The sequence below is a fragment of the Gadus morhua genome, chromosome 14, assembly GCF_902167405.1.
Source record: "Gadus morhua chromosome 14, gadMor3.0, whole genome shotgun sequence".
NCBI lineage: Eukaryota > Metazoa > Chordata > Actinopteri > Gadiformes > Gadidae > Gadus > Gadus morhua.
Window position 1 is genome coordinate 4,133,173 of NC_044061.1, and position 27,520 is coordinate 4,160,692.

The window sequence follows — 27,520 nt, forward strand, 5'->3', positions numbered from 1 at the left end:
AGGGGACTTATCTATGGAGACATCAGCGATCTCGTCCGGTGCTCCAGCTTAATACGGCTTCAGTGTTTTTGCTGGTATGCTCAATGGACCTCGCCCAGCTCTAGGGAGGCGGGGGTTGGAAACGCTGCTGGTGCGACCAGAGATATGGGAATAACAGATCTCTGAGAAAAACCTACAAACCTTGGTTTGCAAGTGAAAGGGCTGATATCATGCCACCAAAGGCAGATTGTCAAATAGCTTGTAAAGGCTTATCACACTCACACCACTCACATAATATCCCCCCTTTAACAAACGTTCTAGGGATCATGGAGTAGTGGCTGCAAAATGATAGGGTATAAAATGGAAATGAGAAGGTAAAGAAAAGGACAAAGCCATTTGGACGACAGGGGAGCGAGGCTGGCGCATATGTGCATGTGTCCTTTTTAGTGCCGTCAGTTAAACGCGTTATTAACGGCGTTGACGCAAACCATTCATTTTTTACAAAAATGTATTCTTTTTTTCTTTGGCTCAAAACAAAGAAGCAGTAGCCTGACTGCTATGTTCAAGGCAGTATGTTTGTATGATCATCGTTTAATTGCACTATAGGCTAATTTTTTGTATCGTCCTGTTTTGATCAGTATATGGCAATGTTGTTATCAATAAAAAAACATTCGCACAAGGCAAGCCGATGCACTTCTCCATGTTGACAAAATAATTAAAATGAGAAAAATTAATGGGACAAAGAAATCAAGGGATATTTAGCATAGAAAAAAAATAATCGTGAGTTAACTATGACATTAATGCGATTAATCGCGATTAAATATTTTAATCGCTTGACAGCACTAGTCCTTATGTATGCTTGCACGTAGGTGTGCGGACGTGCGTGTGTGTGCAGATGTGCAGGTGTGTACAGATGTGCGCATGTATGTACAGATGTGCGCGTGTATGTGCAGATGTGCGTGTGTGCTTTTGCGTGCAGATATGCGTGCGCACTGCATGTGTGTACGTGTGCTCATGTATGTGTGTGCGTCTGTGCGCTGACGTGCGTGTGCGTGCAGATGTGCGCGTGTGTGCTGGGGTCTCACTGGAACATGCTGTGCGTGTCGGGGGCAGAACGCAGACCGAGGCTCACCTTGTCCACGCAGTCGTCGAAGAAGGCCAGGCTGGCGTCCTTGTCGCTGACGAAGGAGCACTCCTCGATGAAGCGGATGAACATCTGGGTCTTGGTCATCAGGGAGTACAGCTTCTGGTGGGAGCGGTCCCGGCTGCGCAGGAAGCCTGCAGGACCCCACAGGGTTTGGGTTTAGTGTCAGAACTAGGGCTGTCAAGCGATTAAAATATTTAATCGTGATTAATCGCATTAATGTCATAGTTAACTCAGATTAATCGCAAATCTTTTTTCTATGCTAAATATTAGAGCTGTCAGTTAAACGCGTTATTAACGGCGTTAACGCAAACCAAATTTAACGGCGTTAAATTTTTTATCGCGCGATTAACGTAATTATTTTATAAAAAAAAAAAAAAAAAACTTTTTTTTTTTTTTTTCTTTGGCTCAAAACAAAGAAGCAGTAGCCTGACTGATATGTTCAAATGACATTTGTTCAAAGCAGTCGTTTAATTGCACTATAGGCTCTTTTTTTGTATCGTCCTGTTTTGATCAGTGTATATGCCAATGTTGTTATCAATAAAAAATCATTTGCACAAGGCAAGCCGATGCACTTCACCATGTTGATAAGAGAATTCAAATGATAAGAATTATGGGACAAAAAAATCAAGGGATATTTAGCATAGAAAAAGAATTTGCGATTAATCGCGATTAATTAGAGTTAACTATGACATTAATGCGATTAATCACGATTAAATATTTTAATCGCTTGACAGCTCTACTAAATATCCCTTAATTTCTTTGTCCCATTAATTTTTCTCATTTTAATGCTCTTATGAACATGGAGAAGTGCATCGGCTTGCCTTGTGCAAATGTTTTTTTATTGATAACAACATTGGCATATACTGATCAAAGCAGGAAGATACAAAAAAAAGCCTGTAGTGCAATTAAACGATGAACATACAAACATACTGCCTTGAATATAGCAGTCAGGCTACTGCTTCTTTGTTTTGAGGCAAAAAAAAAGTTTTTATTTTTTTCAAATATGAATTTACGTTAATCGCGCGATAAAAAAATTAACGTCGTTAAAATTGGTTTGCGTCAGCTTACACGATTGCCCCCCCCCCCCCACTGGCGCAGCTTAAAGGGGCTACCCCCATTCAAATGATTGGCTCAACTGGTATTTTCTCCACCATGCCTGATTAGGTCTGAATGTGCCCTATGACTCGTAAATAACTAAATAAATAACTGAATGTCCCGTAATTGCTTGTTTTGAATACACCAGTAAATCCACACCGAAAATATTTGCAGAAGTAATTAGCATGTTCAAAGTTCAACATTTCACCCCATCCCCCCCGCAACAATTAACTGTGTAGAAATCTGACATTTCTCTTCGTCTGGGCGCCACGCGCCGTCAAGTCGTCAGCATAAAAGGTCAATCTTTGTGGGCTTGTAAACAAGATGGTGGACGGCGTCCGTGAGTGTTGCTGAATGCAGCTGCGTGGAGCCAGCGGACGCTAGGCGCACTGGGAACACTGGGATGGGGAACAGGATGAACCAGGTCCCAGGATGTTGGGAATGAAATGTTCGCACATTTGGTTCCTTCGCAAAAACAACTGTCCTTTGTTTACACGTCAAACACGCTCGAGGATAAGGTCGCCTGATGGTTTGGAAATGTGTTTGGGAAAACATGGTTAAAGGTCACATTTGGCTACATTCACTTTCAAAACCCGCCTTCATTTACATCATAGTTCACATATCAGCAATCCATTCAATTGCGCAAGAGGATAATGGTTTTGTTCATTTTCTCCCTTGCTGGTGGAGTGCGCTGCTTGGTATTGCCCCAGCGGACGCATCACACCATGTTTTGTTTCCTTGAGAGCTCAGCTGGTGAGTTCAAACCGAGCCAGATGGGACCAGATGTGAGACGCGCTGAAACACGAGCGGTAAACATTGCCTTCTCCCTTCGTATGGATCGGGATGCGGGAAAAAATGGAACGTAAAAACCGAGAAAAACAGAATCTCTGATCTGAAAATCTGAATATTTTTTCAAATCAATAATTCAGTTAAATTCTTAATAGGACATAAACAAGATAAAAAAAGTAAATCCTCAACACGCACGCCATCCAGCGCGAGCCTCCTCAGAGCCGACCTAATTCAGCTTCTCAGGGAGAACCCGTCAGTGTCCTCCGACTCTCTCCGCGCTACACCGCATCAGCGCCACTTAACACCCCCCCCCCCCCCCCCCCCCCCCCCCCCCCCCCCCCCGCCCAGCCAGGGAGACGAGGCGCTCTCAACTGGTTTCAGATGTGAGCTACGCTCCGCTGCGGGGGCCGGGGTCCAGAGGCAGGGCTCCGGGGGCCCCCCCAGGGGCCCGTGAGCTCAACCTCCCCCGTCTGCAGACAGCCTTGAGCCCCCCCCCCAGCCCCCGTCGTCCTCCACCGTCCCTGGGAGCACACCCTCAGCAGCTTGCAAGTTTGTGTGTTTGTGTGTGTGTGTGTGTGTGTGTGTGTGTGTGTGTGTGTGTGTGTGTGTGTGTGTGTGTGTGTGTGTGTGTGTGTGTGTGTGTGTGTGTGTGTGTGTGTGCGTGTATGCGTGCTTGTGTGGGTTTTGTGTGCTTGCGCTCGTGTGTGTGTGTGCTTGCGCTCTTGCGTGTGTGTGCTTGCGCTTTTGTGTCTATGTGTGCGTGTGCTTGCGCTCTTGCGTGTCGTGTGTGTGCATGCGCTGTTGTGTGAATGTGTGTGTGCTTGTGTGAATGTGTGTGAGTGTGTGTGCATGCGCTCTTGTGTGAATGTGTGCTTGTGTGTGTGTGTGTGTGCTTGTGCTCTCTTGTGTGAGTGTGTATGCTCGCACCCTTGTGTGTGTGTGTGTGTGTGTGTGTGTGTGTGTTTGTCTTTGTGCTCGTGCGTGTGTGCTTGCGCTCTTATCATTGTGCATGTGGACGCAGACACACATTAAGCCTCATGTATGAACCAACGCCGTCTGGCCTCCAGGAGGGCCAGCTGCACAGAGGGATGAGGCTCCAGCTCGCTGATTACTCCGCGCTAACCCATCCACCGCTAGCCCGTACGCCGCCGCCGCGCTAACCCATCCGCCGCTAGCCCGTACGCCGCCGCGGCGCTGACCCATCCGCCGCTAGCCCGTAGCCGCCGAGTTCAGAACAGCTTCTTGGCGTTTGAACCGCGAGAACAAGGGTGCCGACAGCAGGAATTCAAACATAAGTCAAACGTGTTCGCTCCCCGACCCCCCCCCGCAGCGTACCCTGCAGGTCGAAGAGAGAGCTGGCGTCCGTGGCCTTCTCCGACGGCGCCTGCGTGATGGGCCGCAGGAAGGCGCGGTAGCCCTTCAGGATGGCGGCCATGAAGCGCAGGAAGGCCTCCTGGATCTCCAGCTCCAGCGCGTGCAGCGTCTTCCCGCAGCTCAGCTCCGACGAGTCCGACAGGCTGGGCTCCAGCAGCCCGTCGGGACGCTGCTGGCCTGCACACGCGCACGCAGGGACACATCCATGCATGTACACGTCACACGCACACACGCACGCACGGACACGCAGACGTGCACGCGAAGGACACACGCACCCACACCAGAGGGCAAGCACACACAGAACACAGACACACACGCAAGGATGCAAGCGCACACACAAAACACACCAGACACGCACGGACACAAACACACACACACATACACAAGAGCACACGGACACACACAACAATACACACACACACACACAAGATCGCAAGCACACACACACAACACACATACATACACAAGAGCGCAAGCACACACACACACACACACACACACACACACACACACACACACACACACACACACACACACACACACACACACACACACACACACACACACACACACACACACACACACACACACACACGCACAGAGTGAACAGCTGTTACAACTCAGTGCTTGCTTCGCGGTCATTAAGTTTATCCACACAATACAATTTACATATCAAACAAAAGCAAAAGATATTCCAACGTTTGAAATGTGATTAAGGAATTCTGGGCCAAAGCAAACAATGATGTCAACCAGACTTTCAACATAACTTAAAAAACAAGCAATGTATCAAACAGTCCCAGGCCCCGTTGGTTAAAACGTCCTTGACACAAGCGTTTCCGCTCTAGTTGGATGTGTTTATATTCATTATTCGTAGGGAAAGGGAATTTTCGACTTCACTGAACCAAAAAAGTCCAGCATTCAACTTGAGAAGATGTCATGGTCTCCTCGGCAGAGCTGCAGTAATAACAGGGGAAGTGACATCATCCCCGGGCAACAAGGCTGAACACGTTGAGGAGGCAGGATATCACACAGGATTACCATGGTCCGACGCATTCCTTTCAACCCCATTACAGTGTGCAGAGATACAACAGCCAGGTCACCCAACTCCTGAATGTCGTTTACATCTCAACACACGATCGTTTGAACGTAAGGCAAACACATCAGACCGACCACCAGAAAAACTAGGGTCGGCTTAGCTCAGGACGTAGAGCCGGTTGACTTGTAACCAGAAAGTTGCTAGTTCGCTCCCCGGGAGTGTCGAGGTGTCCCTGAGCAAGACGCCTCACCCTGACTGCTCCCGACGAGCTGGCTGTCGCCCTGAACGGTTGACTCAGCAGTCAGTGTGTGAATGTGTCTATGAACGGGTGGAAGTCGTTTTGGATAAAAGCTTCTGCTTAAAATATAAATGTAAAAACAAGTGGAAAGATATAAGCCCAAGACCTTCTGACCTGTGTGGAGGTTAGGTCGTCCAAAACAGACAAACCGACGGTTCGTTCCGTACTCACCCTCGACCAGCTGCTGATGCAGGTTGCTCAGCACATTCATCAGGTTCTTGCAGGCTTTCTTTGGCAGGATCTTCCACGTGAGGGCCCGCTTGTCTTCGTTACTGGAACAAGAAAACAGAGGGGACGCCAGTGAGCTCCAGAGGTGGGGGGATCAGGGGGTGTCGGTGGGGGGGCCAACAGCAACAGAACCAACAGGGACCAGACCGGGGCTGTCAGGACCACCCTCACAGGCCGGCCCCAGGGATTCGAACGCGCGGGGGGGGGGGGGGGGGGGGGGGGGCCTCGACGCACTCGGGCTGACCCAGAGACAGAGTCAACGCCGGGGCCGTTCGTGTTCGGGGGAACACGTCTGACACGTTACCCAAACAACCGTTTGCTCCCAGACTCTGAGAAACGGGCCCTCGTCTCGGAAAGCTGGCGCTCAGCAGTTTGCGGTGCTGCGGTGAGGGTAAAAACAAGAGAGGTGCTAACGCGGCGCAATCCCACGGGTGACCAGCGTCGACCCGCCCGCCTGCGGTCAGCCAAGGACCGACCAGGGGGATGTTTAACTGTTAGCGGGCCGTTCGCATCTCCATGGGATTAGAGGGGAGATTGGGGCTAGTTGACATGCTAGCTGATCACCAACCATAACCAGGAGCGTATGGCGTGTATGTCTGTGTGTGAATGTATGTACGTGTGCATGCATGCTTGCTGGTGCGAGTGTGTGTATGTACGTGTGTGAGTATGTATGTGTGTGAGTATGTATGTGTGTGAGTGTGCGTAAGCAGTTATAAACTAGTGCGTGCGTGTGCCCAAATGTGCACATATGTGTGTGTGTGCGGATGTGCGTGTGTGTGTGCGGATGTGTGCGGATGTGCATGCGTGTGCATATGTGCGTGTGTGCGTGTGTGTGTGTGTGTGTGTGTGTGTGTGTGTGCTCTCACTGGAATATGGTGTTGGTGTCCAGGTCCACACAGCTGACGTCGGGCGGCGGGTCGTAGAGGTCGAAGTAGCGGGAGTCCACGCCCACGATGAAGGGGCAGGGCGCGCTCAGCACGTCGGCCAGCGCCAGCGGGCACAGGGGGATGTACGGGCACGCCCAGTGGAACGGGAAGATCATCTGCAGGGTGAGGAGGGGGGGCGAGGGGAGGGAGGGGAGGGAAGAGAGGGGAGGAAGAGGAGGGGAGGGAAGAGAGGGGAGGAAGAGGAGGGGAGGGGAGGGAGGGTGGGGAGGAGAGGGAGGAGAGGAGAGGGGAGGGGAGGGAGGAGAAGAGAGGGAAGAGAGGGGAGGAACAGGAGGAGAGGGGAGGGAGGGGAGGAGAGGGGAGGGATGGAGGAGAGGGGAGGGAGGGGAGGAGAGGGAAGAGAGGGGAGGAGAGGGAGGCGAGGGGAGGAGAGGGGAGAGAGTACAGGAGAGGGAAGAGAGGGGAGGGGAAGGAGGAGAGGGGAGAGAGTACAGGAGAGGGAAGAGAGGGGAGGGGAAGGAGGAGAGGGGAGAGAGTACAGCAGAAGAAAGGGTGAGAGGGGTCGGCCTAGCTCAGGAGGTAGAGCGCGTTGACTTCGGGTTCAATCCCCGGCTCCTCCTCGCTGAGCGTCGAGGTGTCCCTGAGCAGGACACCTCACCCTGACCGCTCCCGACGAGCTGGCTGTCGCCATGCACGGTCGACTCCCCCGTCGGTGTGTTTCTTGGCCAGGTCATTCTCTTAAAAGAGATCTCAATCTCAATGAATTTCTACCTGGTTAAATAAAGGATTGATTGATTGATTGATTGATTGATTGATTGATTGATTGATTGATTAGGGGTGCATGAACCGTTTTTAGTCGCTTTGGACAAAAGCGTCATGCTCTAAATGTTAATCCATTGCACAGTTCCATACGGCTCCAAACGGAGGGCACTGATTGGTCTGGGCCCGGACCACCATCGGCGGTGATCTACGGAGGGCGTGGCGCGTTGACGAGGGGAACTCACCGACACCAGGGCCTCGGTGACGCTGGTCACCACGGCGGGGCGCAGCGAGTGAACCAGGATCTTATGCTCCGTCACGGCGAACACCAGCAGGGTCACGGCGTTCTCCGGCCCCAGGTTCTGCAGCAGCGTGGAGAACCGGCCCCCGCTGCCACACACAGGAAGAAGCCTTTTAAGGACATGCATCGGGGCTTGATAAAGTCGACGGCACTTAATGTTAATGCTGTACGTCCTGGTACCTAAAGATAGCACTCAGCATCGTTCATTACTTAGCTATCTTTGTTGCATACGGGGAATGGGTTAACCTAGCGATTGTAGGCACTTGGTTCTATGAACGTCCTTACTGTACCGACAGCGATATATTGTTGTTTCTATTTCTTCGGACAAATGTACTGTAATGTAATGTAAACAAATATAAATGATAGTGAAGCAGGGAAGGTGTTTGACTCTAATTCAAACCCCAGACCTTCTGCCAGCGTCCCTGAGTGATCTGATTAAGGAATTAGCTGCCTGACGGCACAGCGTGTGAACAGAGACTGTCAACGGCTTTGGACGCAAGCGTCCGTTGAACGACCAGACGGTAAACGGTGACCAGAGGAGCGGGCGGAGCCCAGCAGGAAGCGGCGAGTACCTCAGCGGGAGCGGCGAGGAGACGGGCTGGCTCAGCATCATGCTGTCGTGAGGAGAGAGCTGGGGAGAGGGAAGGAAAGGAGACGAGTTCCAGTGAACGTCCCAATGGGAGGCTGCGTGGAGAAAAGCCCATTTTTTTTGTCGCCTCAGCCGTCATAGCACTGAACAAAAATATGGAGTTTTTCATCACTGTATATAGTCCATGTCATGTTTATTCCTGTCTACATGTGTTTCTGTGGTGGGAGGGTTTGTTATCTGTCATGTAGGGGGTCATGGATGGATGTCATGATTGCTGCGGTCTATATGTTTTTAGACGTTTTTCTGTGGGGAGAGAGTTTATTTGTTATCCGTGTGCTACACAGTGTTGCTACATGCCTTTTTAAATGTATGCTGCCCTGAAACCAACTTGACTGTGTGAAAACAATTCTCCCCTTGGGGACATTAAAGAACCTAACTAACTAACTAACATCAAGAAACGACAACAACCAAAGGTACAAGTCCAAGGGTACGACAGACTGGAGACCACGACGATGTGTTACATATTGTGTGTTTATGTGTAGACTATGTTGTATATTATTGTAGTTTTGACCACAAATGTCTGTTCTGTTCAACAACATACAAATGTACTTGGATAAAAGCGTCTGCTAAATGCCCTCAATTTTAATGTAAATATAAGAAGAGGCTGCATCAAGAAACAACAAAAACCGAAGCTATACGTTAAAGGGTACGACAGACTGGAGACCTGATGTGACTTGATGTGTATTTTGTGATACGTATTGTTTGTCATTTTAGTTTCTTTCTAGGTCTTGTGGTCGGCCGCAGAAATGCAGTCGGACGCCGGAATCAGTGTTAGAGGATTCTGGGTATTCTGGGGATTCTGGGGATTCTGGGTCTCGGGCGAACGGCGAGGGACCTTGGACTCACCTGCACCAGGATGCGTGGCCGCTGGGAGGACGGGAAGGGGACTTTGTGCATGAAGTGGGAGATGTGTCTGTGGAGGGAGAGGGATTAGAGCTACGTGAGGCAGAACATATCCGGACCCGGGCGGTGGTCCCCATCGATCACACACACTTCTTCCTCCCCCCCCCCTTCAGACGGCCTCAGAGTTACGAGCTGCAGTAAACCACCGGCGGAATGGACATCCTGCTCCACACCGGACCCCCAGACTACAGCCCACCGTCTCTGACGAGCCACTCCCACTCCCCCCCCCCCCCCCCATCCTACAGCCATTTTAATTGCCAGCACACAGAGGCAGACACACTTTAAGATCTAACAGACACGTCGGCCTCGCTTTAAGTGAGAGAACTCGTCTTGTTATTCTACTGAAAAGTGGTGTAGCTAGTGAGGCTTGACACTTTAAGATCTGACAAAGATGTTGGCTTCCCTCTGAGTCAGAGAACTCATCTTGTTATTGTACTGAAAGGTGGAAAAACGACTGAGGCTCAAACACACAAACATGTTGGCGTAGCACTTTAAGATCCAAACAACATGTTGGCTTGGCTTTAAGTGTGAGAGTCCATTGTCTTATTCTACTGAAAGGAGGAATAACTACAAAAACATAAACACTTCAAGAACTAGACAGCATGTCGTCCTCGCTCAAGTGTAAGTATTCCTCCTGGGATTCTATTGAAAGGTGTAATCCCTTATTGCTGACTCTAGTTTAATCATGCAAGTGCAAAACACAATGCATAAGATCTATAGATCTATACGCTGTAGAGCGGAGGGGGGCTCACTTCTCGATGGGCAGGGCGTGCGGCCCGGAGATGGAGTAGCGGTACAGGAATGTGAGGAACTTGCGGAAGGCGTCGAAGAAGGGCCAGTGGGAGAGGAGGCAGATGCACTTGTTGGTGTGGACCGTGACGGCGGTGATGGCGGTGGTGGTGGTGGTGGCGGCGGTGGCGGCGGTGGCGGTGACGGTGGTGGACGGCGAGGCCTCGGGGCCCGCTGCGTCCGGGCCCTCGGGGTCCGCGGGGGGCTTGGGGGGCGGGCGCAGGGCCAGCAGGCCCAGCTGGGAGTGCTGCTGGTCGGTAAGACACTCCTCGGGGTAGGGCTCGTAGAACTGGATGGCGGCGCCGTAGACCTGGAGACGGAGGGGGCACAGCAGAAGAATGGGTTGAGCGCGGTCGCCTCAGCTCTGGAGGTAGAGCGGGCTTTAGCCGGAAGGTTGCTGGTTCGAGGCCGGTCTGTCGAGTGTCGCTGAGCTAGACATCTAGAAGGGGAGCAGGGAGGGGGTCAGGGTCCCGGCTTGGGGGTGTATTCTTTTACAAAAACAAAGATGGCTGCCACTGCCACTGATGTAGAACGGTCTTTTGATTTCTCTAACCGAGAAAGTATTCAACAAACTGGACTGTATAGTTTCACTAAAAGAAGAAGAAACGACTGCACTTAAAGCTAAAGCTTTTGTTGCGAAGAAAGATGTCTACTATTCCCGTTTGTTGGGAACATTGCTATGATTGGTTGTAGGCCTATCCAATTACGTCCAGAGGTATTTTGGTTTGTGCCCGTCGTTGACCGAAAACGATCGGAGAGGTTTCAGACTAATTGCCGTTTGCGGTTCGTCTGGCGATGCCAGGCTGCTGAAGCATCGCCAGTGCAAACTATAAACAGTTGACGGTGCATTCTCACACGGTCTGTCTGAACCAGGACCATCGCCGCGCTCTGGGAACAACACAGAGCAAACGTTCCCATCTCGTACGTCACCCTCACTAGATTTTAATCCGAGCGTGCAGCACCTGGGGGCCTGAATCGGGACCATTAGATCCCGCCGCTTTCCGCGAAACAGGAGACCTTTCGCAATAGTAAGGCAATCAGAGCCTCGGCGGGCCGCGCTCCCCGCACGGCCGGACACTCGACCTCGGTCACTTGTGTTTCCACGAGCACGACTCATGGGAAGGTACCTGGAACACGGGTGAATGAACTGTATCAACCTCTGATCATCACTGTGTGCTTACGTCTGCGCGTGCGTGTGTGTGTGTGCTTACGTCTGCCCGCTCGCGTGTGTGTGTGTGTGTGTGTGTGTGTGTGTGTGTGTGTGTGTGTGTGTGTGTGTGTGTGTGTGTGTGTGTGTGTGTGTGTGTGTGTGTGTGTGTGTGTGTGTGTGTTTTTGGCATCTGTGCAGTCCTATGCAGACTGGCAGGGACCCACTGACTCGTGCATTGACCTTGGTCAGGAAAACACAGGTCAGCTTACTGCGCACACACACACACACACACACACACACACTCTCAGCAATATGAACCTCACTGCAACTGCTACAGCCTTTCCAAACACAACAGACCCCTGGCATGCTCCTTTGCTTGTGTACACAGCGGGACACACACAGCTATACAGACACACACACACACACACACACACACACGACCTGAAAGAAGGGGAGAGAAAAGCACGGACTTGGAGGATGAACAAAGCGATAGAAACGACATGAAAGAAGGGAAAGGTGCACAGGCAATATGGGTAGCCCGCCATTCAGCAGTTTGTCCCCTGGTGGAGGTGAATATCCTGCCGGCCTGCTGAGGCTGACTGGAGGGCTTAGCACTGAAGTGAAGGGATTAGAGCAGGCCCTAGGCTCCAAGATCCAGGCAGTCATCAAGATCACACCTTGGTGTGTGTGTGTGTGTGTGTGTGTGTGTGTGTGTGTGTGTGAGTGTGAGTGTGAGTGTGTGTGTGTGTGTGTGTGTGCAATGAATACTGTTGAGATACTGAGAGTAACAGTAGATTGTAGACTACCTTTGTGTGTGTGTGTTTGTGTGTGTGTGTCTGTGTTTGTGTGTGTGTGACCTGTGTTATCGTTAGGTGACAGTTATCCACTGTAAGTCACAACAGACTGGCACGGCCTGTACCTTATGGTGTCTGGTGACGTGTCATGCTGCTGGGGAAACCGTGTGTGGATGGAGCGATGGGATGAGCGAGAAAGAGTGTCTGTTTGAGAGGGAGAGAGAGCGAGAGAGAGCGAGAGAGAGCGAGAGCGAGAGCGAGAGCGAGAGAGAGAGAGCGAGAGAGAGAGTCTGTGTGTTCATGGGTGCCGACCTTCTCTCCGGATGCGCCGGTCAGCACAAACGTGGAGAAGACGGGCATGGAGTACTTGGTGTGGGCGGGCCAGCACTCCATCGTGGCCCCCATGGGCAGGCAGAAGAGGGGCACCGACTCTGGCAGAGGGAAGGACTCGTAGTCTTCCTCCGGGTACCGGCTGAACAAACCTGGACCGGACACAAAGACACCGGCGTTGACTCACTCTTCAGAGGCTCAGGTTCCAAAGTGCAACCCCCCCCCCCCCCCCCCCCCCCCCCCTCTCCGCTGTGATCAGCATGTCCAGGGCAGATGTGGCCACACGATACGTCCCTGTCCGTTTGGTGTTGTAGGACGGAGACCGGTGAGATTCGTTCGTCGTAATCACAGCAATGACGATTAGCTCAACGGCGGTTTGGCCGATGCCGTACTAGAAGTAGCATTGTGTTTGCCTGTCTTTGTTGAATACAATAGCTGGTGGGTCGTTTTAGCGCTGGGGAATGGATCTTTGTGATAAGGCACAAAGACAGAATCACACGTCTCTGCATTGATCGCCACACTTGCTTGATTCTGGGAGCGGTTTAGCTAAAATGGAGGTCTGCTTTGTTTTGGGTCGGGTTGAAAACTAAGAGTGAAAGATAGATACATAGGTATCGTATGAGTATAAAATACATGTTTGTATCATTTGAGCATCAAATACATGTTCGTATCCTGGAAGTATCAAATACATGTTCATATCCTATAAGTATCAAATACATGTTCGGATCAAATGTGTATCAAATACATGTTTGTATCCTATTAGTATCAAATACACATTCTTATTGAATTAGTATTTCAGACGCGTTTGTATCTATTGAGTATTAAATACTTGGCCAGCCTTCGTCTCTTTTGGGAAGAGAGCTTAGCGGAGCACACAAGCTTATCTCGAAGCTCCGAGGGTGACACCTTTAGCACGCTTCAGCACGCCTGCGCTCGCGGCGGCTCCGGGCTAGCAGAGGGTCCCCTCGCATTGCTAGTGCATTGCTGAGACCTTTGAAAGCACCTTTTCCTCACCACTACAGGCACAGGACAGGACCACACAAAGGCTGCCTTTTGTCTGCTAAACCAACGAACCCTTTTGTTTAGCCGAGACAATATAATTGTGCTGTAAAACATAAATTAGCTGCTAATATGCTAAATCTATCTTGTGATTACAGACGTCATTAATTGGTGTTTACGTTCCAGTAAATACAGATAATACCACCCAGTTTACTTCCCATTGTAATCCAGGGAATTAGAAAAGAGCCTTGTGAGAGAACATGACAATGCAGTTCACCTTGCATTCACACAGATATGTCAAAATGAACATCCGCTACAAACTGTAAAACGTTGAAGGGGCTCTACAATGGTCCATTAAAGACAGTTAATCAGTATTTATAATTCTTGTCCTCGTCACCCCAGCAAATCTTTGAATCAGTCTCCCATAATCCCATAATCCGCACATCAATTTAGACACAGCTCAGATGATTCACGTTCGGGAAAGCTATCTCGCCCACCTCACCTCTCTGGAGGATCGGTCACAATACTCTTCTTCTCTGCCTGATGTATCGATGATTCATAATGACACAGGGTTTGTTTGGTTGCTCACCTGCTTTGTAGGCGATCATGTTGGTCTTTGCGACTGATTTCTTGTAACACAGATATACAGCGGATCCCCACTGAGGGAAAAGACAGGTAGACCAGGAATTAGAATAAAAATTAGAAACAAATGTATATCAGGCATTATACGCACACATGACATGACGAATTCGCTGTAAAAATAATGGAAATTGGATATTTGGCCTTGATCGTCCAACAAGACATTATTTAAAGACTTAAAATGTCCCATAATTTAGGTAGTACCATGCCTTGACAGAAGAATTTCAGATTACTAAACTAGTTTCGACGTGTTTTTAACCTAGTGGAGGTCGAGGTTAGTTGCAGTCAGAACAAATGTCATCTGTTTGTTGCTCACATTTGGAGGCAGGCCCTGATCTCCACAAGAAGTCTACTTTCCCACAACGGTTCACATGCAAAGTGACTCAACACCTATAACAATACTCAAACGCATGTCATCCAAGCTTAACTGCCCTCAGTAGGTTCCCAGAAGTCTCAGCCTTTCTCCCGCTGGGTTCACTTAAGTTGTTTTCTCACTCCCCGCTCACCCCGAGTTTGAGAGCCACACGCAGCACCGAGACATCTGTGCACGTGGGCGTGCGGAAACATGGGACACGGACACGCATGGCGGGTTCCAGAAAATGGTGAAAACAGACCAAAGCAGGCACAACAATGACTTGGCTGGTCCCTCAGTAACTGTGAGTGCGTGCGTGCATGTGTGCGTGCGTGCATGTGTGCGTGCGCGTTCGTGTTGGTCTCATGTGGAGGATAAGGTCCATATAAGGTTCAGAACAGCCTGTTATGGCGGTTGACTAAAGGGCTGTGTAGGGGATTGGGGATGTGAAGGTCTAGCACACCGGCGTGGAGGGACAGCTGACTCTGCTGCTTTTCCTGATAAAAACTGAAGTAGTAGTTCAGTTATAGAAACCCAAAAGCCGCCACAGCAACAAATAGGGGGGAGTTTGATAACAACCCGGGCGACGGGAGCCTACCCGGGACAAAAAGTGTCCACAATTACCGTTCAATTAATGAAGAAAACATGTGAAGTTCAATCTGAAGAGGGTTGCTACTTCGATCCCTGGCTCCTCCTTGCTGAGAATCGAGGTGTCCCTGAGCAAGACACCCTAACAACCGTGATTTCAGTAAACGGACTGCATTTATGACGTGCTTTTCTAACCATCGGCCACTCAAAGCGCTTTACCACATTGCCTAACAGTCACCCGTTCATGCTCACATTCACACACCGACTGCGGTGTCAGCCGTACAAGGCGACAGCCAGCTCGTAGGGAGGAGCAGTCAGGGTGAGGCGTCTCGCTCAGGGACACCTCGACACTCACTCACAGCTGGGAGGAGTTGGGGATTCGAACTAGCAACCTTCCGGTTACCGACCAACCCTGCTCTACCTCCGGAGCCGCCAGACGCTCAGTCAAGTGCGCCTCGCTCGTGAAACCCCTTCGACCCCGGGGTCCGTTCCGGAGGTGCGAGCGCTCACCATGCTGCTGTTGAGGTTCTTGTCCACCCTGCAGAAGGTGTGCGGCGGCGTCTCGCCCTTGGCCGGCACGATGATGCAGATGTCGGTGACGGCCAGGGCGGCGTGCGGCTGGCCGTCGGTGGCGCGGCGGTACGTGACGTAGATGCGCTGCGACGAGGTGCTGCTGATGTTGGCCGGCCGGCCGTAGGGCGTGGTCTGGATGAGGTGGCAGCCCGGCTTCAGCCGCTCCTTCCACTCGTACAGCACCCTGGACACACACACACACACACACACACACACACACACACACACACACACACACACACACACACACACACACACACACACACACACACACACACACACACACACACACACACACACACACACGTCTCAGTATGACCGCGACACAAACAGGGGCTAAATACTCATATGATACGAACATGTATTGATACTTAAAGGATACGTACATGTTTTCGATACTCATGATACAAACATTTATTTGATGCTAATCCTCATCGGCCCGATTGGCGGATCGGTCGATGACCACCGTAACTTAGAATAAGCGATAATTACAATTACAATTAGGGCATTTAGAAGACGCTTTTATCCAAAGTGACATACATCGGTTAATACACACATTGACACACCGTCGGCAGAGTCAACCGTGCAAGGCGACAGCCAGCTCGTCAGGAGCAGTTAGGGTTAAGTGTCTTGCTCAGGGACACCTCGACACTCAGCTAGGAGGAGCTGGGGATCGAATAAAAGGTATAGTTCGCTCGGCCACTCTGCACACTCCGTCCTGACGCGATGGTCATGGTCTGAAACGGGGGCTTCTCCAGGCTTTCTACGCGGCTGTTAGGAGACGGCAGAATGTGGTTTGGTACCCTGCTCCTGACCGCACCAGTCATGTTCTCAGGCAGCGGTAACGGCGAGGCAATCAACCGGCACACAGACGGCGCACAGGTGGAATTTTAAGTGGCGCGGCTCAGCATTCCCAAGACGAGACGGTGAATGGCAGAGAATAGACAAAATATTAAAATACAAGGTCTTTGCTGCCCTTTAAATGGATGATAAAAAATTGTCTAGACATAGTGTTCCAAGATGTTTTGACAGTGTTTTACTCTGTGCTTAATCCTTAGTGGATGATTATTGCTTATGCAGGTGTCATGACTTCTTATACATTCTAGAAGCATGTCAAAATAACTAGTGGCCCTGATCTTTAGTTTGAACCGATATGGAGCTATCCAACCCCTCCTACAGCGTCAGAATAACGGTCTAGTGTTTACATTGCACACTGACCTACATCAACGGATAGTAGTTTGAAACTGGCCCCTTTCTCTCTATCTCTCTCTCTCTCGCACGCACGCACGCACGCACACACGCCTTTCCACCATTGTTAGTATAATATATTTTACTCATCATGAGTGTAGCGGAAATGGCCAGGCATATCATAGTTTCACTTAATTATTTAAAAGCCAGATAGCCGAGCAGACCAGTGATTCGCCAAATTATGTCGTTAGTCTTAATGGAACCAGGGCAGATGGTGACTATAGAAAAACAAAAGGCGAAACGCAAACAAAAGGCTCTCGGATGATGACAAAACACAGCCAAGAAAACGGTTGAATGTGCATGGAACACTGGTCTGCGCTAAGCCTTTATCTGTATCTGGGGTACATGGCCCACTCTGGATTATCAGCAGATAATGGTGGCTAAGTGTGTCTCACTTCAGCCTCCAGTGTGAAGCCATAGATTAGCATTGCAGTAGTCTGCAGCGTCAGAGACTAGTCGACAGCACTTAGCCCTGTCTGCACCTGCTTGGCTCAGCCAGGAGTGGAAGCGTGTTGACAAATAGCCCAGAATGCATCGGGTCCAAAGAAAAAAGGGTAATACACCACCATCGCAGAAAAGCACCCGACAGTCTATCCGGCGCTGTTAATGCGAACGCTGAAACGGCATGATTTGGGTTTCAGCTTCCCCGTTTGAAAAGCCTTTCAGAGGCACGTCTCCGCCGATGTGAGAACACGGTGAAGTGTGACTCTTGGCTCAAAGGACCGGGGCGGCTGGGCCAGGAGCCACACCCACTTCTCACTTACCTTCCTGGACAATACGGCTGTCTGCTAGTGAATGCTGGGAAATGATCCACGTGAATTATACTGTATTATATCTGACAGTTGACAGGGTTGGCCCTCTTTACCGGTCTGTATGAATTTGTACTGAGGGGACTAGTATGGAAACGTATGCCAAAGCTCCTTAGGTTAAAGTATGACGTCTCAAATGCTGTGAATGCACATTTCTCAAGGATGATGACAAGGAAACAAACGTTGATTTTCCCCCTGCACCATGCTCTCGCTATTGAGCGGGTCAGTTCTATGCTGGGGGTACCCTGGCACCTCACCATCTTCTGATGCCCATCACCCCTGCCTACGTAGGGTGGGGTCCCAACATAACCCCCAGGGGCTTTCCCCTTCTCCTTCAGACCCCTTCTCCGTTCACGAGGCCTCGGGGTCAGTCATCAGATGTAACCGTACCTCAGAGCACCGTGCGTGCGGCGTCATCGTTTCACTTGACCTCTTGGCGGCACGTGGCTCAGGAGTCGGAGCAGGGTTGGCTGGGAACCGGAAGGTTGCTAGTTCGATCCCCGGCTCCACCCCCCCCCCCCCCAGTGTCGAGGCGTCCCTGAGCAAGGCACCTCTCCCTGACTGCTCCAGACGAGCTGGCTGTCGCCCTGCGTGGCTGACTCCGCCGCCGGTGTGTGAACGTGTGCATGAACGGGTGAATGTGAGGCAGTGTTGCGAAGCGCTTTGAGCGGCCGCTGGTTAGAATAGCACTGTATAAATGCAGTCTGTTTACATTTATCCGACAAACAAACAAACAAACAGACGGGGGCACGGGTCCGAGCGAGGGCTCCCTCACCCCAGGTCGGTGAGCGGCGGTTTGTCGCGGCCTCGCCGGTAGCAGAGGAAGATCTGCGGCGCCATGATGCCGCCGCTGTTCAGGTCGGCCGAGAGCCCCGTGGGCGTGGTCTCCACGCAGGCGAAGCCCGCCGGCACCTCCTCACCGAGGGAGCGCACCACCACCGCCACGTCCGTGATGGGCGCCCGGGCCTTGGCCGTCTTGTGGCAGGCGTCGTCGAAGCGGAGCTCCTGCTCCAGCGGCGTGGACGAGTCGGTCAGACCGGCCACGACGAAGTAGTCGGCAACACGGGGGCCTTTGTCCTCCATCATCCTGTCCCATCCCCGCCCGACGCCTGGAGGGGGGAGAGGAGAGGGGAGAGGGAGAGGAGAGGGAGAGGAGAGGGAGAGGGAAGAGAGGGGAAAGGATAGAGGGGAGGGGGAGGAGGGGAGGGAGGAGAGAAGAGAGGGGGAGAGGAGAGGGAGAGGAGGAGGAGGAGGAGGAGGAGGAGGAGGAGGAGAGGGAAGAGAGGGGAGGGGAGGAGCGGGGGGAGGAGAGGAGAGAGGGGGAGAGGAGAGGGAGAGGAGGGGGGTTGGAGAGGAGAAGGGGGAGGAGAGGAGGAGAAGAGGGGGAGAGGAGGAGAGGAGAGAGGGGGGAGGAGGAGAGGAGGATAGGGAGAGTGCTGCTCGTTAGAATATTCTCGTTTCTGGGCCAAGCTGGCCCCCGTAAAACATAATACATTATCAAACTCACTTCTGTTAATCACATTTTGGGGCCATTTAGGTAACTGCCAGGAAAGTTGGCAATCATTGATAAAGGACTAGATGCCAGCCATCATGCAAGGAGAGAATAATATGATAAGTAGGGTTGTTGGAGCTTTTATGTGGCATACATCTTTGATTCAAGAAGTCAAGAAACTTCTTTCAAAGGAAAGGTCACAAAGTAATTTTGTACATGAAGTCAGGGTAGGTAGAACACCCTGAGTCAATTCAGCCAAAGACTTCAACAATGTACGTGGACTTGACACCCACCGGAACCAAGCATTATTATGGTCTGTTGCTCCACTGGTATCAAAAGGGCAACAGCTTGACTAACCATGGAGTGACTTTCATAGATGACAAACCAATCCACCAAACAGAGATCCCCTTCTCACTGTCGAGCGTGTGACAAATGAAACCTTCAACGAGAACTTTGTTTTAACCCCAACGTTCTAACAAAAGCCCAAGCTTCCTTTGAGAGCCTCTGGATTGGTTCCAGGTAGAAAGAGCCAACTAGAAACGCATTCAGTACCCGACATCCGTCAGAGGAAACCACCATAAAGCCAGCAGAGTCCGAATGTAAAACAACCAAACGAACAATCCTTTGTAGCTCAGCTTATTATATTATATAAGCTGAGGTATAAGCTGAGATATTGACGAACACGTTTGCGGAAAACAAAACTATATATATAACTTTATCGTCACAAATACAGTCTACACCTCGCAGGTACACATTCATATCAAATACAAAGTTCATTGGGTGCGAGTTACATCACTCTAATGCAAAAGAGAGAGAAGTAGTCTGCAGTGCATTACTACAAGGGTCTCTGATGTTGCGCCATGCAACAGCACACTCAGCAGCCCCGTTTCATTTACAGAACTTCTTAAAAATAGTCCTTAGCATTGTGTTGCATCTTATCCTAGCTATCTTTGTTGTATACAGGGAATGGGTAAACCTAGTGATGGTTAGTGCTTGGCTTGTTTCTGTGAACATCCCTTACTGTACAGTATGCAATATATCAGTTCTCTTTCTTCTGACAAATGTACTTATTGCAAGTCTCTTTGGATAAAAGCGTCCGCTACATGCCCTGAATGTAAAGGTAAATGTACCGAAGAAACGAGTCTGGGTGATGGGTGTTATGCAACCTACCTGCAGAGCATGTGGGGGAAACTGGAGGCATATGTGGAAACTGGAAGTTATAAATGGATCAGAACCATGCATGCCGTACCCTAGGGGGGCAGCCATGTGTAAGAACACACTTTGTATACAGAGCGCCGTACCTTTCCTGGAAACGGGAAATCTTTAGCAATTTTGCAGACGGGGCGTGACGGCATTGGCTTACACTGGGAACCTCTACTTCCATTGCTTTGTGTTGTCTTTTGAGAGGGTGGTTTTATTGCAACCAGATTTTCTAATCTTAGGGTTTGTTGGTTTTATTCCGATATTATGTGACTTTTGCCCACAAGACCGGCTCTTGTGATTCCAAGCGCATGGCGTAAGAGGGTGTGGTCCGAGGGGACTAATTATGTGGGTGTATTAGCATGCTGAAATGTCTTAGCTCTGGGATTGATGCAATGGATATCAATAAGCCACTGCAGGCTTTGTAACATAATATGCTTTCCTGGGTCCACCTATAACCAGAGCTAATTGTGTTATGCTAAGGGTTCATTACCAATAGACTACTATTTACGTTAAGACAAATAACGCCCCACTGTCTAACGACTGTAGTGAACAGTAAAAATGCAAAGAATTGGCTCTCCTGCTGTTGCTACCATTCACAATCGACCGGCTTCAATCATTGATATTGCATCAGGCCAGAATGGGGTATTCACCCATTGCAGTGTTAACTTTATGGGTTTTAACAAGACCATCATTGCCGGGTTAGCGAGCCAAGCATATACCCGATGGAGGTGGTGGGATTGATGGCGCCGCCTTTGGCTCCTGCTTCCAACTATTGACAGCTGCTGAGAAAACGCTGGTTCCAAGAGCATTTGAGCACTAGCATTCAGATTGTAAACACATGTAGCCACGCCGCTTTTTCTCACAGTGGGATCCAGAAAGACTGTCAAAAGTATTGCATCTGATGGCTTCACTTTATGGGCAAAGGGAGGTCTGCCTAGGTTTCTTTGGAGGAAGAGACACAGCCAAATGAGGGCTAGTGGCCGCAGCAAGTCTAAAGGCTAAAGTGATTTACATCTACATTTAGCTGACGATTTTATCCAAAGCGAGATACAATAAGAACATTCGTCAGAAGAAAGAGGAACACCAAAATATTGAAGTTGGTACAGTAAAGATATATCATAGAAAGTGTCAAGCACTAATATGGTCTGGTAGGAAACAATACGATTAGTTACGACATTAACAGGAATAAAGAAATAATAACCAAACGATTATGGGAGCTGGAAATTATCAACATTTTCCTTGTATCCAATACACACTTATCAAATTGTAGCCATAGATTCAAACCAGATAATTTATACATGCCATAAAATGTAAGTCATTTGACATAATGTCCCATACCGAGGGAGCTCGGAGTTAGATTAATCCTAATTAAAGAGACAATATAATGTATCATAAGAATGAAAGGCCCAATGGGAAGCTACTTGCCAGGATAATAATCATACTTGCACGTCGCAACCAATTAAAAACCGCCAGCAAGAACAACATACTCAAATGTACACCTTAACATACAGCTAAGTGGTGATTTCCTTCTCCGGAGGCAGGCATTTCTCACACCGGCTGCCAATTGAATAGCCACCTCAGCATTTCCGAGGCCTTGTTATCCATCTCATTACCCTTCCGAGTCCCCTTTGCCAGCTTGCGAGGTGGAGAACCCAGCTACAGTAAAACACAGAGACAGAGACAGCCCCTAGTACGGAGACCAAGGCGAAACAGTGGTTCCCCCACTTGAGTCTCTATCTGGTGTGTGGATGTCAAACAGAAACAAAGCCACAGCTGGCAACTGCTATCACAATCCATCCTTGTACAAAAGGATTTCCACACAAGACTCCCACGAGGTACAGAAAGTAGGCCTTGCTGCAAAGGCATTGTCCGACTCGAGAGCAGGTGTGTCCCTGGCTGCATGTATGCAGGTTTCTCTATGAATCATCAGTGGAACACCTGACAAAAATTGCCGACATTCTCGGCCATTTGGGGAAAAGTGCTGAAGAAATACACATTTACAAGTGGAATGTTTGTAAAACCCCAGAACAGACACAAAAGTGTTTCACTGTGTTATCCTAATGGGTATAGCACATAGATTTCACATTAAAGGGATACTTCACCCATTTAGAACCGGCGTTCTATCATTATAAAATCGCTATTGTAATATAAATAAATATATAAATAAATATCAGTCTAAACCAGTCTCCCCTTGGCCCATTTTTTCTCATCTAATTTTCTCCCGAAATGACGTCAAATGACGCGTTTTACATCATTTCGGGAGAAACCTCTTGTCCCGCTAGAAGGGCAGAGGACTACAACACACTTTTGGTGGCAAATTTTTCCACCAATAAGGAATGAGAGGGGGCGGGAGCTCGCGTACGGGAGACCGACAGGTGGGCGGGGCAGCGAGCGCAATGCACTGTGGTAGTTGGAGGTTTTCTTACTTTGAGCCAGAGAGACCATGAAAACACTCTTTCTACCTTTTTTCAGGCTAGGATGAACCAATTTCAATTTTTTTTTCACATTTATAATACATTGAATTATTTAATTCATAAAACCTTAATATTCCCACTGGTGAAGTATCTCTTTAAGGCCATGAGACTCAAAACTCAACAACAACAACAAACTCCGATACCAGTCGAAATTCAAATGGAACTGCAACGTCGCGACAGGAACACATTTAAGGATTCGCAGTCTCTGGGAAAGCGAGTCGGTGGAGGGCATTTCTGTGTTCCTGCGGCCCAAACACGGTGCCTCACGATGGGCCCAGGAATGCCACTCATTTCTGCCATGTCGTGGGCCGGCTAAAAATACAATGCAAACTAAATACTGACACCGGCGTGACACACATTACATAAAGCCTATAAATATAGGGCACCCTCCGCCCACCTCCCCCTGTCTCCGCTCTGCCTCCTACTCGGGCGGTTCGCAGGAAGCCAGCGCCACTGGGTCACCACAGACACACCGGAGGTAGAGGGGGGAAGAGTTACAAGACATTCCCTGGATGGTTTTTTTCTGTGTAGTTTTGAATGCGCTCCAAGGCGCTTTTCTGGGAGAACCGGAGTTTCAACACAGCGTTCGCGAAAGGCTTTTGAATATTTACAAGAAAGAGAAAATGGGAGAGTGAAATTGTCCTTCGTAAACTTTGAAAGATCTCCCTCATAGCCAACCTATGATTGTCATTATGTCCTTTATTGAAACAAAAAGTCTCATTGAGATGGAGATCTCCTTTTCAAGGGGGACCGGTGTACAAATAAACACAAGCACAGGTTTGACCAGATAAGCACCACGGTCCATACATATGTATGCACAAAACCGAAAGCAAAACCGTACAATTACGACCAATCAAATGTTAAAGGAAGGCGAATGTGTTTCATGTCTGGCTATAAAACATTCAGCAGAGCATCACAGACGGATCATAACTGAATAGGAAATGACCGTATCTCATTGTAAGCAAAGCTGAGCTAATCCAAAATATCTTAGTTGCTGGCTGTCCTACTTCTCTGCGGCCGATTAAATGATAGAAGAGGGCTTGCCCGGTCTGCAGAACAACGCCCATGGAGGAGACACAACTGATTCAGGACCCTTTCCTGAACCCCGTCCCCTCCCTCATGCTTTTCTGAAAGGTCATCATAGTTTTTTGCAGGATTCCAGCAGCAGTATTGTAAATATTTATGATTTTTGGTAAATTATTTACAACCCTCTTTTATGCTGCTAAAAATGCTCTGAGCTCGAACTCGCCAGAGGTTTCACGGTCCATTTGCTCCGTCCAAAATAAGGAGGATGCGTAGCCATCGTTTTATGAATTGGTTGCATGTGTAGTGGATCACAAAGCAAAGCAAAGCCCTTTTTATTGTCACCGTTTTTCAAGTCAAGTCTTGAATCGACTTCAATTGGATCAAGTAGTGTGTGCAGGGGAGTGTGTGAGAACAATCATTACACCATGGAGGCGGAGGCTGACGGCGTGATGGGGGCTCGGAAAAAAACTCTTAACTCTCCCCACATGAGAGGCCTGGAACCAGCACCTCCTAAACCCCACGACCCGGACGCCCCGGTCCTACCCAGTGCCCGTAGGAGGTCCGGCTCCAGAGAACCTGACCCTCCACCGAGTGGGTCTTCCGCACACACACACACAGGTTCGCCACGGACAACATGACCAGAGGTCAGCTGCATGGGCAAACCTCACCCAGCTGTGTAAAGATCAATGGGGCCAAGGGTGCCGAGGGAAACCAATGACGGGGGCGACGGCGGCGGCGGCGGCGGCGGCGGCGGTGTCGCTGGCTCCAGATCAAAGGGGGTTTGCATCCAGCAGAGAGACAGCGGAGGCAGGCCGGACACGTGGAGCAGGTTTAGAGGAATGTGCTGAAGAACCCAAACGCGAGCCAGGAGGACGGCGTGCCGGCCAGCAAAGCATCTGCTTCCAGTTAGACCCGAGGAGGGATGCATGGATCCCCTGGTTTGCTTTGGGTTTCTTTACACCGTTGAGTCATGTTGGGAGGGAACCAGGCCTCATTCCTTGGGAAATTAACTGTTTGTTTTCCATGGAGAACGAATGGGAGATCCCTGCACCCATTGACCTGGGTTACCTCTCCGCAAAGCAGGGTTTTTGAACATGTTTCTGTTGCTGGACGGTAACGTTGTATGGTGGTATGTTATTAACACGGGAAGTTCCCCTGGTCTTTTGACACTTACATTTAAAATAGGCTCATGCATTTAACTACACCAACATGCCAATGAAAACTAAAACGTTTGAAGAGTAATTTCGGACAAAGTTTGTGCTGTGCACTGTGATTGGTCTGGTTAAACATGCCAGACCAATTAGAACATGCACAATAGAAAACTAAGACGCCTTTTGGCAAGTGAAATGCTGACGAGACAAGAGGGGAATACACTTGGTGCGTATAAATCTCTGGGAAGCAGAGAAATGTGGTCATTTTGCGGATATATTAGCAAGCTAACGCCTACCCCGGCGGTTTGTCTTTGATACATTTTACAAAATGAACAGGCTAGCAGTGAACAAAGCTAATGCGGTAGCGATGACATGCAACTCCATCTGACACTACATCAAAAAGCTCTATAATTACAATACTCCTATTTGAAAAAGATTAAAATTTACCGAAGAACTTTCGGCCACTCTCAACACAAAACGTTCAGTTCAATGTGATTGTGTGGCCCCGGATTTGTGAATTTGAGTTTTTACTGGTTAATTAAAACACATCTAGCTTACTATGACGGAGGGCCAGGCTGCTATTTACCAGAGCGTGATAAAGGACCGCAGCAATAGTGGAGCCCGTCACACCTAACACAGGATGTCAATGGGTGTGTTGGTGCAGGCAAACCAAACAGCAAGAAAGGTCCACCCAAGCATCACATTAAATCCTTTTGGCGTTTTCTTTTTTTGTGGGGGGGGGGTTTCGGACAGTCCGATTCAAGTTAGGAAATTGTGGGAAATGGAAGCTGCTTGTACCATAACTTAATAAAATAACATAATACATTTCAATCTATGTCACATTTCTAACCTTCTCCAAAAGTTGCAGAAACAGGACAGTTTGGAACACAAAAGTTTGAAAATGTCTTAAAACACATTCAAGAAAGCGCCAACGTCAGCAGAACTTGCAAAGCGAACCCCCCAGTAGAGGATTTTGACATTGAGTGAAATTGATCACACGTAACGTATTAGCCCGACTGTTACTGTTCTGACAGTGAGTGTGGTGGTCGAACCAACACACCTACTCTATCATGTTATGATTCCCATGATAGCCGGGTAGAGAAAACGTCCACATTTGATGGGCAGACAGAAAGCAATGCATGCATTGTTCAGCTTGACCTCGTTTTACAAAGGGTCTCTCCCGTCGGAACCTTGCCGATTCAATTAAGTGACAGTCAAGTTCCGAGGTCGCCCTCCTCTAATGAGGGGAAGTATGAGGAGCTTCTGTGAGCAAGCCATTACTTGGCACAGTATCTTAAGGTCATCATCATAGATGATCCTCATTAATGTTGTTTTTTTGGCTTTACAATTATTCTCAAAGGCTGTTCTTTCAAGTTAAATCCATAACAGGGCGGTGCTTATGAGCATAATTATGCTATGTGCTAGCATTAAAAATTATATAACATAACTATACCCAAGTCTGGACTTCACTGACATTAAACAAATGCCGTAACAGACATTAAACACTGGCATAAACGTCCAGGCTTTTAATTCACAGGGAAGATATTTGTGTATTTTCTCACATCCGCAAGGTGAAACATTTCTGCTCCAAAATAAATAAATCATTCTGAAGCACCTTCCTCCGAGGGCTATATGAGGTACTATAGGGAGCAGGCGGAATTACAGACGGTGTTTGAGGGACCACCCAGGCTCACTTATCTATACACACATTCACACCTGAGGACTGCCAAAAGCAATCACCCTCCGAGTGTAACCTTGGCTGGATTATGGAATGGATTCACTGTTGTCGTCTGCAATCTGGTGCACAGATTGGAACAGCAATCTTCAGTGATGTTGTTTTTTTACATTGATTTCGACATTCTGGATTGATGAGACGGAGAGATTCGATTTCTTTATTTATATACATCTACTGACTTGGTGAATGTATATACATTAGCACTAGCGTGAAGGTCAGGATTTCCCTTGAAAAACACTAATCGAAGAATTCCAACAAAAAGACCAAACCTTCCCCCAATCCCGATTAGTTTCTTTCCGAAACGGTCTAATGCTCTTCAACCATCCATGCCATCACCCATTTTATGGGGTTGTGCATTACCCCCCTCTCCAAACACGGAACTTCGGCAGTGAGACTGGGTTTCGTTTTACTGATCTGTGAGAGGAGCTGTGAGACGTGGCTCCGGACGGTATCGTGCGGGGATCGGCCTCAGCTTGCTTAAGATATCCTCTCCACCCCCGGTCTCCCCAACGGGCTGGGAGTCTGTTGAATCCTCCTCCTCACGTCACTAAATACAGTGGTGGAACCGGGGCTAATTAGTGTTTATAGACCTGATTCCCTGGGACTGTATAATACTGTGAGAGTGCAGAGTGGTATCCTTATATTATTTTGAAGAGGAGGATTGTTGTTTGTCCTTTCTTTGTAATTGTAACATAAAGGCCTTAAACTGTCTATGAGACTGTC

General features: G+C 49.2%; 1 protein-coding gene across 5 annotated transcripts in view; it reads right to left on the reverse strand.

Moving 5' to 3' along the window:
- The window catches only part of LOC115559085 (C-myc promoter-binding protein), a 59,393-nt gene that overhangs the window by 29,835 nt on the left and 2,038 nt on the right, over positions 1-27,520 (reverse strand). For all 5 annotated transcript variants that reach the window (XM_030377747.1, XM_030377750.1, XM_030377748.1 and 2 more), the window contains exons 2-13: positions 18,492-18,825; positions 15,597-15,843; positions 14,097-14,166; positions 12,491-12,660; positions 10,198-10,544; positions 9,389-9,455; positions 8,466-8,524; positions 7,838-7,982; positions 6,813-6,988; positions 5,890-5,990; positions 4,346-4,561; positions 1,112-1,257 (exon numbers count right to left, since the gene is read on the reverse strand). In XM_030377747.1, coding sequence (XP_030233607.1) covers positions 1,112-1,257; positions 4,346-4,561; positions 5,890-5,990; positions 6,813-6,988; positions 7,838-7,982; positions 8,466-8,524; positions 9,389-9,455; positions 10,198-10,544; positions 12,491-12,660; positions 14,097-14,166; positions 15,597-15,843; positions 18,492-18,802 — 2,055 coding nt within the window. In that variant the 5' untranslated portion in view covers positions 18,803-18,825. The remainder of the gene's footprint in view (positions 1-1,111; positions 1,258-4,345; positions 4,562-5,889; positions 5,991-6,812; positions 6,989-7,837; positions 7,983-8,465; positions 8,525-9,388; positions 9,456-10,197; positions 10,545-12,490; positions 12,661-14,096; positions 14,167-15,596; positions 15,844-18,491; positions 18,826-27,520) is intronic.